The following is a 15,722-nucleotide window of genomic DNA, read 5'->3' as shown; positions in this document are numbered from 1 at the left end:
ATCCCAAAGATGGAGCTGTCCTGTGAACATTCATAGGGCAGCCTAATCTTCAAGGGACGAATAGGGAGGGGATCATTGCCATCCATGCTGCATCCTCCTCCCAAACAATCCTCTGCTTACCTTCTGAGGATATTGCTCCTATGTGGATGTTTGCATGGTAGCCCCCATCTTTGGAGCTAGGCACAGTACTGGGAATTATGACTCATCTGCCCCTCACCTCTTGAAGACAGGGCTGTTGTGTGAATATTCATATGACAAGCCTATCCTCAAGAGCTGGGAGCATCATGAGTGGTAATCCCTTGCCTCTCCCCACCTCTTGAATATTCTCATGGCCGGCCCAACTTTGGGAGCTGGTGTGGCAGTACAAGTTTCCGAATAATCAAATCCATGACTTTGAAATGTTGAGGGCTGACTATACTTTTAAAATTGTAATTACTTTATCAGTTACTCTCATTTACAAATATGTTTTGAAATATATAAAAATGAAAAAATGAAAAATACCAAACCTGTATCTTTAGGTTTAAAATTACTGTAATTTTATTTCATGCCAACTCCTAAAATTTGTATTATATGTTTCTAAGAGTATGGGAGACAGCAATTGGCAATGGGTGTGGAGGAGAAGCCTAGCAGGAAACACCATTTTATATTTCTATTTGCATCTTTTCATATCAACAAAGAATAAATAGTATCCAGTATATAAAGTGACTGTGAAAGCTATGAATAGTTGATACAGCCCAAGCTGTAGGACAGTGGTTCTTAACCTGTGGGTCCCCAGATGTTTTGGCGTTCAACTCCCAGAAATCCTAACAGGTGGTAAACTGGTTGGGATTTCTGGGAGTTGTAGGCCAAAACACCTGGAGATTCACAGGTTGTGAACCACTGCTATAGGGGCTTATCGGCATCCTATTTGACAATCTATCATCTGTAAGCAGACCTATTTCTAAAATCAAAAATATCCCAATTATATAAACACAATAATCTCATCTGGTGTTGCAGGGTGTCACCTCACATGACACTGAGAACATTGAGAGAGCAGTTTGGCGAGTACCTAGGTGAAGATGCAGTTGTGGATAAATTTATCTTTCTAAAATGTATAGGAAAGAAACTTGCAGTGGTAAGTTGATTTATGTTTTTTTCTGCCAATATTCAAACATACCATGATTCATTTCCTATGTAAAAGGCAAAGGTTTCCCCTTAACATTAAGTCTAGTCGAGTCCGACTCTTCTATGCTGAAGAGCCAGCATTGTCTGTAGATGGCTCCTAAGTCATGTGGCCGGCATGACTGCATGGAATGCTGTTACCTTCCCGCCGAAGCGGTACCTATTTATCTACTCAAATTTGCATGTTTTCGACCTGTTCGGTTGGCAGAAGCTAGGAGCTCACCCCTTCCCGCGGAGTCGAACCACTGACCTTCTGGTCAGCATATTTCATTTGTACCCATTTAAAATTTTGAATTCAAAGGGAGTCAGCAAAAATAAAATGTAACTGTTTACTGGCTGCTACCATTCCAAAAGGAACTGCTGTATATATCTGATCAGTGTGTTTATGTATGTGTATGTAACTAAAAAAAAACTGCACTGCAAAACCTTTAAAAAATTGTGACGGGGAAGTAATTAGATAGCATTCCTAAATAAACATGTCTTAACCATCTAGAAGCCTCCCACAGGATTATAGTTTGTGTTTTTTTCTCAGTTCTTACCAAAGGTTAGATTACATATTTGAAATGAAGTTTTTATATATGTGAATAAAGTAACAAAATATATAGACTGGATGATATTTTAACAATGTCACTTTTGATACTATATTGCTAGGTGAAAGCAAAGCAAGAGACAGAACTGAAGCTCAAATCATTTGCCCCTCCATATGTAAGCATTTATTTGCAATAATTTCTATCATAAAACATTATTCATTGATTTGCAATCTCATACACTTCAAATTAATATGCTGTATGTTTCAGGCCTTTCACCCAGAACTGTATTTGTTACCAGGAGTAGAAAGTATTTATTTGTCTTCATCATCAACCCCAGAGAAACATCACAATAATGCAGACTATATACTCTCATATACATCATATCATGGACCAGATTCCTTAGCTGCTCCAACTCCTGAAGGTGGACAGACTCCACCAGTTTGGGATAGTTCTTTGAAAAATCATCTTAACCAGGATCAAACATATGATAATTTTTTAGGATGTAATGAGACTGAAAAAACAGATGTTCCGAGTATCCATATACAACAGAATTCTGAGCAAAGGAAGAATGAAAGCGTTAAAGAAAAATATATTTCACACAAAAGAAATGGTGAGTCTTCTAAGCAGTTTTAAGGGAGAAGATTATTAGGATGTCCCTGGGGATGTCAGCTTCTCTGTATCCAGCTAAACAAAAATAACTGGACACTTCTCTGCAATTCTCTCTATTTTTCTTCTGCCAGGAAATGGCTATATTGGGAGGCCTCAGTTGGGGGCGGGGGGGAGTTTGGCTGAGGGGAATTATAATTATTGCACATTCAGTACTACTTCCACGGTGACTAAAAGATAAGTTACAATGGTGTGTGTTGGATGTAATATTTTTGTATTATTTTTGTTTATTGACAAGTATATATGGGTTGGGAATAGGTTTATGCAACTCCAAGAAACAGTCAAATCCACTGTCTTTGATCAACTTTCCAGAGCAACAAGCAGCCCCACAAATCCTTTCAGAGCTGGCTTTCTCTGTCTTCTCTCTAAAGCTCTTAACTGGGGTAATTGCTTCAAAATATCCTTGTTGTTTTCAACTGACAGCTAACTGCCTTACTCCCTCTAGGTGACAGACTTTTCAAACATTCTACGTTCCCATTTTTTTGCCATTTACAGATTTACTGTTAGTTATCCTAATACCATGTGTCTAATAACTATATGTGGGGAACCCTCCAAAATCTTTATCTCCACCTACCTCTCCAAATCACCAGCTTTCTTAGATTAATCTGTCATACATTAATTTTACTGATAATGTGGTACATAAAAGATTAGCTATGTATTTAATTAAAGTTTTGACAACATTGCCTACATACATTTATTTTTTATTTTAAAATTAAAATGATACTATTTTCTTATTTATAAAATAAACTCAAAAACTGGATTACATCTAAAAGATAGGAAACTATTTGAAATCAATGCAATACATTAAATCTGAAATGGTAAGATTAATAACATTTTGATCCGTTGTAATCTAGAGTAACTGTATATAACTGTACTGAACTATACAACTGAAGCTGTATGAATCTAATATATATCTGTGTAAATTTATTCACCAGGGGAAATAAATAGTAAGAAAAACCAAAGGGAATCCAGTACATCCCCCCATGCACTGAATAATTTAATCCCTGATAGACAAAGTTCTATTAAAAAATCAAGATCAGTGAAAATGCAACAGAGAATATCTCTCAACCAAGCTCAAGAGACACATAATCTTACCAGCAAGAGAGAGAAATCCATAGAAATCATTTCTTCTTCGCACATAAGTCAAAACCACAATCAAAACGAAAACAACCAGATTGAAGAGAAAAACATCTCACAAAAGATAAAAGGTATACCATATGCAGCTAAATAGTACGTGAAATTTTTCATACCTCTAAGCTGCTGGACCTTCGCTGTGGCTCAGCTGATATTCTTTGACTATCAGTATTCTAGCCTTTCTCTGCCTTCATAGTTTTCTTTTCTTCCATAATTTATTCCAAGTAGATGTATCCTCAGAATGGGTGTGCTCATTGTTTTGAGTTGGAGTAGTGTTATCATTGAAGGAATTCTGATCCTTTTAAAATGTTTTGGAATGTTTTATCCATTTTTTTCTTATTTTTTATGAAGTGGGGCATCTACAGAATAATAATACAGTAGAGTCTCACTTATCTAACACTCACTTATACAACATTCTGGATTATCCAATGCATTTTTGTAGTCAATGTTTTCAATACATCGTGATATTTTGGTGCTAAATTTGTAAATACAGTAATTACTACATAGCATTACTGCGTATTGAACTACTTTTTCTGTCAAATTTGTTTTATAACATGATGCTTTGGTGCTTAATTTATAAAATCATAACCTAATTTGATGTTTAATAGGCTTTTCCTTAATCCCTCCTTATTATCCAACATATTCGCTTATCCAATGTTCTGCTGTCCCGTTTATGTTGGATAAGTGAGACTCTACTGCAATAACAACAACAACAACTTTATTTATACCCGCCTCATCTCCCCAAGGGGTCTTGGAGCGGCTTACAACAGTGTAAATAACAAAACAATAATCAAAATAAAACGATAATAAAAAAATTAACCAATAAGCAATTCAAATGGAATCAACACAAGTAATTAAACAATCCATTAAAGTGAAAAGTAAACAAAACATATTAAATTAAAAAGCAGTATTGCATTTCATTTAAACCATAAATCAAAAGAATCAATTTGCATAAGTGTCATAATGCTGGAGAGATTGGGATTGTGCCAGGAGTTTGTATGCATTATTTTTTCTCCCTTGTCCCTTTTAAATGTAAGTTCACTGTAACCATAATGTCCAGTGATATCCAAATCATACAAACTTGCAGTTAATTCTAAACTCCAGTTTCAGTTTGATGGAATGTTTTACAAACAGTGATTTGGTGTTCTGCAATAGTCGCGTAAGGCAGTCACAGCCAATGATGGTTAAAGAACTTTAAATGAGTCAGTATACATAAAGAGACAATCAACATTCAGCCCTACAGCATTCTTGAAAATCTCCAGATTCAAAACGGATATGTGCATGCAGCCAGTATGGTCTTGATAAACTGCCTTACTTTTGTCCACGAAATTTTGCCAGTTCAGAAAGTGTCTAAATATTTCAAAGATTTCTTATATCGTCCATGTTTCTTTAAAATGAATGATTCTTCCAGGAAGCAGACATTTTTCATTGAGCCATTGTTTTTGGCTGGCAGATGGTAGAAGTAAAACAGGCTCATGATATTTTACAACTTTGCTTGATGTAGAAGAAACTTCTGTCATGCTGGATGCCAAAAATGGAGGCAGTCCAATAGGAATAGAAAGACATACCACAGGGGACTCAGGAATACCAGAATCCTTGGAAGAGAGAGACCTGGAATATTTACAAAGTGAGAAGAGGTAATGAAGCACTGCATTATTATGCTGACAGTATTGGCTGCCGTTCATTAAAAATGCAAAGGACTGCTAACGTGCTGAAAAATGAAAAGGCACAGTACGTTAATTATTTCTCAGGCAAGCATAATTAAACATGGGAATTCATTCTCTTGCCATCATTTCCCGCACATGAAGTTAGGGTTTTCACAGAATGCTTGCTCCCAGCCCAAGCTGCCAGCAGCAGATTCCCTGCCCTGCCTTCAGCATCCTCATTCCTTAGATTGGTAACTGAGACAAAGTGCCCTGCCACCCCAGCATACGATTTATTAGAGCTACCAGACTTTTAAACAAATTTAATTAAAGTGGTTTATTTCTAAATGAATTGTTACACTGTGCTTTGATTTTATCTTCAGTCACCAGTGCCCTGGAATTAACAAGTCTGTTGCTGACACTTGTAGCGTGCAGGATAATCAGGTATGTTTCCAAAGATCCAACAAGAAAATGGGTTATTCTTTCTGATTAAAAATATGCCATCAACATAAAACTGCTGAGATAATAATAATAATAATAATAATAATAATAATAATAATAATAGATTATTTTGGTTAAAAAAAGTAATTTATGTCTGTTCTTGGACAATGCTAAATTCATCTCCAAAACAGCTTTTTGTGTGGTTTATTTGGAATAATACTGTACATTTGTAACAACTGACTCGTCCCAAGGCAAAACAGAGTCCCATAAGGCATACAGCTCACATCTGTGCATGTTTACTTGAAGAAAAAATCTGCTGAGTTTTTATGCCCTAAGTCCCCTTGGGGAGAGAGGGTGAAATAAAAAAATATTTATTATTATTATTATTATTATTATTATTATTATTATTATTATTATTATTATTATTATTTAGGACTTAGTTTTACCCTGTTTCCCCGAAAATAAGACAGGGTCTTATATTAATTTTTGCTCCCAAAGATGCACTAGGTCTTATTTTCAGGGGATGCCTTATTTTTCCATGAAGAAGAGCTCACATTTATAACAACAAAATGAACATTTATTATATACTGTAAAGTAGTTGTCATCACAAACCAGCATAACCAGACAAACTATGAATCCTATCAAGAATTTCTTGTTACTACCATTATTTACATGTACAACAATCTATGGTACCTCTTGCAATTTAGGTTTCACAAGGTTTCCACGCTGATTTCTCTCTATTCTAGTTTCAATGTAGTCATGAATGATGAATAATATAATATACTATAATAATAATATGATAATATAATAATAATATAATGATATACAATATATTAATGAGATAATATAATATAGGATATAATAATAACAGAAAATGATGATAATATGGTATTAATAGGATAATATAATAATGGGATATAATAACAGAATAGCATAATAATATAATAATAATAGGATAATATAATAGAATAATAGAATGGAATAGAATGATATAAAATATATTAATAGGATAATATAAAATGGAATATAATAATAATAACAGAATATGCTAATAATAATAATATGATAATATAATAGAATAATAGTATAGAATATAATGATATAAAATATATTAATAGGGTAATATAAAATGGAATTTAATAATAACAGAATAATAATATAATAATATGAAAATATAATAGAATAATAATATAATGATATAATAATAATAATAGAAAAATATAATATAATGATTTAAAATATATTAATAGGATAATATAATAATGGGATATAATAATAGTAACAGAATATGATGATAATAATATGGCAATAGAATAATAGTATAAAATAATCAGTTTCATGGCATAGGATAGGAAGATGAGAGGAGAATCCCAATGCGTCCTGTACCTTTAAGAGCAAAAGCAGCAGGACGAAAGCCCTCTTCCTTCCCTCCCTCCCACCCTCCCTTGCCCGGGCTCCAGGAGCCAATCAGAAGCCTCTGGGAAGAAGAGAGCATGGCCAGCATGGCCAGGACGGAGAAGGAAGAAACGGCAGCGCAGGCAGCAGCCACGGAAGGTTTTTCAAGCCTCGGCTGGGGGACAGGCAAGGCAGGGAGGGAGGCACAGAAAACAAGCACTTTCCCTCCCTCCCTCCCTCCGGTGTATGAATGAGTGCTGCTTCTGCCCTGCAGCCATGCTTCCCAATGGAACTCTGCTGCAGCCTTAGTTGCTAGGTCTTACTTTCAGGGGAGGCCTTATATTTGGCAATCCCCCCCAAACCCCTGCTAGGTCTTATTCTTTGGGGAGGTCTTATTTTCGGGGAAACACGGTAGTTAACCGAGCATAAGAATGCAACCTATGCAGCTGGGCATACTGTCACACAAGCTTGAAATAATCAGTCTGAGATTTAAAAACTATTACTTTCCCAAATATTCCCACTGACTTCATTAGGATGAATTCAGAAAAAAAAATTGACGTTAACTTTTAGAAGTTGTAAATATAAACCTTGAAAGCGACAGGAGAACTCGTAACGTTGAATCAGAAATGCTACTGCTGCACAACCACATAGAAATTATTGGCAAATTAAATATCTGCTTCTGTGATTTCTGCTTTGCTTTATGATATTAACTAAACTGAGAGGTTTTCTGTGTTATAATTCATTAGGTTGACATATGTTTCCCAGTGTTTGCTCAGTCATTCAAATATTTTTCCAGCATCCCACTATGGAGATCCTCCTCCTTTCTCTACTGTATGTGTTCTATAGGAGATACTCTGGGGCAAAGGGGAAGTTCAGCATGCCTTGGCACAGTCCATGGTTCAACTGTAGTATGCCACAATCTGAAGACCAATGCCGTATAGTGGGTTGTGTGCTGGACTATGATTCTGGATACCAAGGTTCAAATTCTCACTCAGCCATGAAACATACTGGGTGACCTTGGGCAAATCACATTCTCAGCCTCTGAGGAAGGAAAACCCTGTGATAAATTCACCTTAGTCTCTTTAGTTGCATATTAGAGATAGTTGAACATTAATTTTTTTTTTGCCCTAGACTGATGAAAATAACCCAAGAGACTTTGCACATCCATACCAATATCTTTCACCTCCTAGTCCACCTCTTCTGGCTCTAACCGTAAGCAGAACTCATCCCAACAGAGTATTTCCAACAGAAGGTAAATATATTCAAGTGATATATTTGTTGACACTCTTAGAAATGTTTAGCCTGTAATTTTAGCAACAAGTATTTTGCTCCTCAATTATAAAGGAGGATGCAGGGTTTAAGTCAGTGGTTCTCAACCTGTGGGTCCCCAGGTGTTTTGGCCTACAACTCCCAGAAATCCCAGCCAATTTACCAGCTGTTAGGATTTCTGGGAGTTGAAGGCCAAAATATCTGGGGACCCACAGGTTGAGGACCACTGGTTTAAGTAAAGGCAAATAGATAGTATATAATAGTAATAAATGATAAATTTATTCTTGTATCCCACCACCATCTCCCCGAAGGGACTCGTGGCAGCTTACACCCTGCATGCAGTGACTAAAACATAAAAGAAGTACATCTAAAATGAAAACACAAATTGAATAAAGCAAATAAGCATATAAAACTACAAATACATTACATGAACATGCCTCCAGAGAAGTTTCTATTCTCAATGGGCCTCTGATGTATCTGTTATCATTGTCTGCAATTATGCAGAGACACTAATTCCTACAACAGTAATTATTATTACCTTTGGACTCACTGAATGGATGGCTGAACTCCAGGATTCTATGAAAGGGAGATAGTCTATTTTTTCTAAAATAAAAATTAATTTATCCAGTTGTATCAGATTTTAGCCATCTTTTTATGCAGTATAATTAATAAAGGAGGCCTGAAGTAATGTTACAGTGTGAGTGCTTTTGTTCAGGATTTCTAGAAGCTCCACTTTATTCCTCTACCCCCATTTTTGTCTTTTCCCCTCAATAACCAGTCATCAGTATTCAGTCTTCATTTTGGGTCCCTCTGATATTTTGTCTTAAAACATTACACTTAACGTCAGGATTGCTCCAAATCTGCTGATACTTTCCTTTGGTGTGTGAATTGTATTGTCTGTGTTACCAGCACACCAAAAACCAATATTGTTGTTATTATATAGGACTGACATAATCCTTTTAGGATTCTTTTTCTTTCACAACTTCCATTCATTTTTGTTGAGGTTACACAAGACAATGTCTTATAAAAGGCCCTATCATCATTACTCTCAAGAGTTTAGTTACCATGTGAATGCATTTTTCAAGTTCCCATTCATTTATTCCAAATATTACCTGCAGAGACAGAGGTAGAAAATGGCATACTTGCCTGCATGAGAAGGCTTTACTTCCCAAGCAAAGAGCTTTAGAATCAAACCGAAAGTATGGGAAGAAAATATTTTTGATGTAGTGTGGAGTTTAGTGCACAAGTAACTTTCCTCTCTTGTATTTGGTATGTGAATTCTTTACCTGGATCCTAAAATGTCACGTAGGGGTTAAATCCTTCAAACAAGAATGCATTCCTCCCACCACATCTTTTTTGAGTACATTTTAACTTCATTTTACTGTATTGAATCCTGCAGGAACTGGCCAACAGCATGGCCAGCAATCTGTCTGTACTTCTGGATTACTTTTCTTCTTCAAGGCTTTGCAGTATTAAGCCTTATCTATATTTTATACAATTGCCCCTTCACATTTCAAGTTTTGACTTTTACACAGATGTGATTAAAACTTTTCTCTCAGAATCTCTAGGTCCTCCAGTGTAACTCTATGGTCAACTTCCTCCACTCATGATGGAGGACCTAGAGATTTCTGGAGACAACTTCTGACTAGGAATCTCTAGGTCTTCCAGTGTGATTCTGTAGTCAGTTTCCATGGAAGTTGACCAGAATCATGCTGGAAGATTTAGAAATTCCTAGATAAATATATCCTCAGGTTAAAAAAATAGCAATTTCCTTATTTGTGGTTTTTCCCTTTTACAAGTTCCTGTGTCCTTATCACCAGTGAATATGGGTGGCTGATTGTATTCTCTGCCAACTTCTAATTTTCACAAGTGTACTAATTTTTTTCTTTTCCCTAGGAAGTGAACTGAACAGACAGTTACATCTTATCAAGACAGAAAGAAAGGACTTGGAAAAGACTAGAATGGAACTGATTAAAAAAGTGAAAACCTTGCTTGAACAAAACAAGTTCAGGAGATGTCAAGGTACGTTTTAGAATGACGTGCTGCCGATGAAAAGGGACCGCTCATCTCCCTTTGGTTGGCTAAAGGTAAAAGTAAAGGTTTCCCTGACGTTAAGTCCAGTCATGTTTGACTCTGGGGGTTGGTGCTCATCTCCATTTCTAAGCCGAAGAGCCGGCGTTGTCCATAAACACCTCCAAGGTCATGTGGCCAACATGACTGCATGGAAAGCCATTACCTTCCCGCTGGAGCAGTACCTATTGATCTACTCGCATTGGCATGTTTTCGAACTGCTAGGTTGGCAGAAGCTGGAGCTAACAACGGGCGCTCACTCTGCTCCCGGGATTTGAACCTGTGACCTTTAGGTCTGCAAGTTCAGCAGCTCAGTGCTTTAATCCACTTCGCCACCGAAGTGGTTGGCTAGTTCCTAGCAAAATGGGATAACATTTTTAAATTCTTTATTCTTTTGTTGCCTTAGAGCAGGGGTCCCCAAACTAAGGCCCAGGGGCCGGATGCGGCCCTCCAGAGTCATTTACCTGGCCCCCGCCCATAGTTTTAGACTTAGGCTCACCCAAAGTCTGAAATGACTTGAAGGCACACAACAACAACAATCCTAATTAACTTGACTATCTCATTGGCCAGAAGCAGGACCACACTTCCCACTGAAATCCTGGTAGGATTATGTAGGTTAAAATTGTTTTTATTTTCAAATATTATATTGTATTGTTCTTTCATTTACTAATATTATGCTATGGTAATAATATCATATATTGTGTACCTATATACATATAATATTGATAATAATATTATAATGTATACAATATAATAATATTAATTATATATTATATATTAAATGTAATATTAATAATATTACAGTATAGTGGTATAGTACAATATAGTAATATATAATGCTAATATTGTGCTATGCTAATAATATAATATATTGTATGTACATACAACTTGTAAACTGCTCTGAGTCCCCTTCGGGATGAGAATGGGTGGTGTATAAATGTAGTAAACAAACAAACAAACAAATAATTGTTGTTGGGTTTTTTTTGCACTACAAATAAGACATGTGCCGTGTACATAGGAATTTTTTTAAAAAATGATAATTCGGCCCCTCAACAGTCTGAGGGACCATGAACCGGCCCTCCACTTAAAAAGTTTGAGGACCCCTGCCTTAGAGTATACAGCTTAGCTCCTTAAGTTATCCAGACCTACTCAACTCTGTTGTTGGGGCTTTTTGACAGACTGTAGCTCCTTCATAAGACAAACTAGTGCAGAAACTAGTTTGATGGTGGTAAAAAGAAGGCTTGTGAGTGGAAGGTGAAAGCATGAGAAGCTAACTGATAACGTCTTGGAAATATTGCTTTTGGTTCTGTCGCCTTGACCCTATGTGCATATACTTCACATTTCACCCTCATTTTCATGAGAATTTTGCTCCTTTAAATGTTTGCCTTGCTAATAATAACAACAACAACAACAAATAACTTTATTTATATTCTGCCCTATCTCTCTAAAGGGATTTCCAACATACAGCGGCAAACATTCATTGCCTCCATAAAACAAACAAATGCCGACATAAAATCTCAGAAAAAAACTCAGCATATGAAAACAGCATTAAAACCTAACATCAAATTAAACCTGGCATCAGTGAATTAACTCTAACTTCAATATATTGAACCAATGTAGTCAGCCAAAATATATTTTGACATAAAATCTGAACAAATGTCCACATTAATTTACAGAAGCCAACTAGAGTTCACAAACTTGTGTGGATTGATTGTGTGGCCAATGATGATAATTGGGTTGACATGGACTAGCAGAGCCCAGATACAAAATAGTTCTCAGCCAGGGCCCTGTAGTGATCTCTCATTATCTGATTGTTACTTAGCACCTCTTTCCTTTGTCTTGCACCTGATCTGTTCAGGAGCATTCCCCACCTGTCTTAATGCTGTCTACAGCCAAGGTCTTACTGGCCTGTGGCTTCCAGCATGATTGACTAAACAAGGGCAGATACATATACTTTTCCATACATAATGGTGAGAAAGAGATTTTTCACTGCCTGGATAAATGAGTCAGAGTATGGGAAGAAGCTACAAAGCTAAATGCAGAATACTCATGAATTGTATTTGCCCCATTCCTGCTCTAAGATTTTTAGGATCTTACCAAGGGTCTAGCTAGTCTTTTTTAAAATGTGCATCCATCCTTGAACGATAACTGAGTTTTACGAAATGTTTTCAAAGTTAAAACTTGTAGGTAGAAATGCAGAGTTACTACTGATTGTGATGTTGTGTGGTTTTCAATCTGTATGGCCATATTCTAGCAGCATTTCCCCTGCATCTGTGACTGGCATCTTCGAGGGATCTACAGATGCAGGTGAAACATCAGGAGAAAATGCTGCTAGAACAGCCTGGAAACCATGCAACATCCCAGTGATTCCTGCCTTGAAAGCCTTTGATAATACATTATTACTGATTATTAGACAGCATTTCTCTAAACATTAACCTGGGAGTAAGTCCTTTGAATGTAGTAGTTCTTACTTTTGAATATGTATGAATAGGATGATAATGTAAATTTAAATATTTTGACCTGTGCTCTTTTGCAGCCCGTGATTACTGGAAGAAAAAATATTTTGAAGTGAAGAAAGTCACTGTTTCCTTGGAAGAAGTTTTAAACAAACTACGGGAAGATTTTGAACTTCACTACCAGAAATTATTGATACAACTAGAAGCTAGAGACGTTAGAAAAAAACGTAATAATTTAACATACCTCATTAATTCGAAGGTAATGTTCTTTGTCCAGTTGCAATTTCTCTCAAAATTGAAACTCAATAAAGCCTGTATGTTTTATAGTACTAATATGGAAGAGAGCTTTGCTACATGTTCGAAATGTCATTCAATGACGTTATTCTTGGTTCCCAAAGACTCAGAGCATAGTGATCCAAACAACTAATACCAGCCTTGGATAGGAAAAAGAATCCATGTACTTAACTCTCAGCTAGTGCCCTCATTTGAATTATCATAACATACTGCATAACATGCACAAACGCGATTCATGTCTATACCATTTTGCATGCCTAAATTCTCTTTCCCACTCAAATAAACAATCATGAGAACAAAGTTTTAAACTAATTAAATCCTTCCCATATGAAGCATGCCTTAAGGACACGGAGGCAATTCAGCTAATTAGTGTGAGAATCAGTTTTGTGTATCATGCTTTTCTCATACAGTAAACTTATCTTCCTGTTAAACTGCAGTTTTATACATCCCAGTTATGGAAGGTTAACCTTGGGTTTTTAAAATTTTCTATCATGGTTAGCAGTTTTGTGTTGGCTTGTCTTACTTCATTCCCAAATGTAAATCTATATATATAAATGAGTGATGGCATCACGGCGACCAACAAAACAACAAAACTACAGCCCCCCCCCCAACCTCGAAATTTGACAACACAACCCATCATCCATGCCTCTAGGTTGATACAACAAAAAGAAAAGAAAAATAAAGTCCTAATTAGAAGGAAAGGAATAATTGTTTTTATCCAATTGCTGCCAGTTAGAGGACTAATCTCTGCCCACTTGGTCTCCTAGCAACCAAATCAGCCCAGGGGACAGACAGACTTAGGCCTCAGGCCTTTTCCACAGATTATCTAATTTGCACTGGATTATATGGCAGTGTAGACTCAAGGCCCTTCCAAACAGCTATATAAGCCATTTATAATCTTATATTATCTGCTTTGCACTGGACTATCTTGACTCCACACTACCATATAATCCACTTCAGTGTGCATTTTATACAGCTGTGAAGAAGGGGCCTCATATAATCCAGTTCTAAGCAGATAATATAAGATTATCAATATACAGTAGAGTCTCACTTATCCAACATAAACAGGCTGGCAGGATAAGTGAATATGTTGGATAATAAGAAGGGATTCAGGAAAAGCCGATTAAACATCAAATTAGGTAACTGTTATACAAATTAAGCACTAAAACATATTATACAACAAATTTCATATTATACAACAAATTTGACAGAAAAAGTCGTACCCTGTGCAGTAATGCTATGTAGTAATTACAGTAGAGTCTCACTTATCCAACACTCGCTTATCCAACGTTCTGGATTATCCAACGCATTTTTGTAGTCAATGTTTTCAATATATCGTGATATTTTGGTGCTAAATTCATAAATACAGTAATTACTACATAGCATTACTGCGTATTGAACTACTTTTTCTGCCAAATTTGTTGTCTAACATGATGTTTTGGTGCGTCATTTGTAAAATCATAACCTAATTTGATGTTTAATAGGCTTTTCCTTAATGCCTCCTTCTTATCCAACATATTCGCTTATCCAACATTCTGCTGGCCCGTTTATGTTGAATAAGTGAGACTCTGCTGTACTGTATTTACAAATTTACCACTAAAATATCACAATGAATTTAAAACACTGACTACAAAAACATTGATTATGAAAAGGCAGACTGCGTTGGATAATCCAGAACATTGTATAAGCGAATGTTGGATAAGTGAGATTCTACTTTAATATGAAATAATTACTGGGATAGAATAATGCAGAACAATATAATCTCTAAAACCAGGATAGTAAATAAACAGCAACACTCTGAAAGCAGGGAAATTGGAAATTCCACAAAGGAAACAATCAGGGCCAGCTAACACCTCCCAAGAAAGGATTCTTCCAGAAAGGAAGCTGAGAAGTGAGTGAAGCACTGTGTATTACCAAAGTCATTATTATTACTATCATTATTATTATTATTATTATTATTATTATTATTATTATTATTGTGTTGCGGTCAACCGTGAAAATGAATACAATCTGGCTCCAAGTATTCAAAAACACTAAAATCAGAATATATAAAAATTAATGAGGTATAATAAAACAGAACAATGCAATCTCTAAAATCAGAACAGTAAATAAAGAACAACACTCTGAAAACAGGGGAATTCCACAAAGGAAACAATCAGGGCCAGCTAACACCTCCCAACAAAGTATTCCCATCACCAAAGTCTGGCAAATCCTCTGTTTTCTAAGGGCCACAGACAGTAGAAGCACATAAAATATCGCAAAGAACACCACTCTGAAAACAAGGGAATTCCAGACAGGAAACAATCAGGGCCAGCTAACACCTCCCAACAAAAAAGTCACTCAGGGAGGAAACAGCCATGCTTTAAAGCTGCAAGGCCATTGCATCCTAATCATTTCCCCTAATTGCAGCATTCATACTTGCCTCCAACAGACAAAAAAAAACAATCAGAAATATTGTATATTCACAACCTTTAGGAAATAATATCCCCTGATGGCGCAGCGTGTTAAAGCGCTGAGCTACTGAACATCTGGACCGAAAGGCCGCAGGTTTGAATTGTGGGACCAGAGTGAGACCTCACTGTTAGCCCCAGCTTCTGCCAACCCAGAAGTTCAAAAACATGCAAATGTGAGTGCATCAATAGGTACTGCTCCGGTGGGAAAGT

At 36.3% G+C, this 15,722-nt stretch overlaps 1 protein-coding gene across 6 annotated transcripts in view; it reads left to right on the top strand.

Annotated features, from left to right (window-relative positions):
• spata1 (spermatogenesis associated 1) overlaps window positions 1–15,722 on the top strand; it is a 31,618-nt gene that overhangs the window by 9,302 nt on the left and 6,594 nt on the right. For 4 of the 6 annotated variants that reach the window (XM_062978083.1, XM_008114174.3, XM_062978085.1 and 1 more), the window contains 9 exons: window positions 997–1,114; window positions 1,813–1,866; window positions 1,959–2,301; window positions 3,293–3,565; window positions 4,996–5,128; window positions 5,518–5,578; window positions 8,102–8,222; window positions 10,136–10,261; window positions 12,846–13,024. In XM_062978083.1, the coding sequence (XP_062834153.1) occupies window positions 997–1,114; window positions 1,813–1,866; window positions 1,959–2,301; window positions 3,293–3,565; window positions 4,996–5,128; window positions 5,518–5,578; window positions 8,102–8,222; window positions 10,136–10,261; window positions 12,846–13,024 (1,408 nt within the window). The remainder of the gene's footprint in view (window positions 1–996; window positions 1,115–1,812; window positions 1,867–1,958; window positions 2,302–3,292; window positions 3,566–4,995; window positions 5,129–5,517; window positions 5,579–8,101; window positions 8,223–10,135; window positions 10,262–12,845; window positions 13,025–15,722) is intronic. The other 2 variants (XM_062978087.1, XM_062978086.1) reach the window with 2 other exon arrangements.

Source organism: Anolis carolinensis, chromosome 4, assembly GCF_035594765.1.
Source record: "Anolis carolinensis isolate JA03-04 chromosome 4, rAnoCar3.1.pri, whole genome shotgun sequence".
Lineage (NCBI taxonomy): Eukaryota > Metazoa > Chordata > Lepidosauria > Squamata > Dactyloidae > Anolis > Anolis carolinensis.
This window is presented reverse-complemented; position numbering and strand designations above follow the sequence as displayed.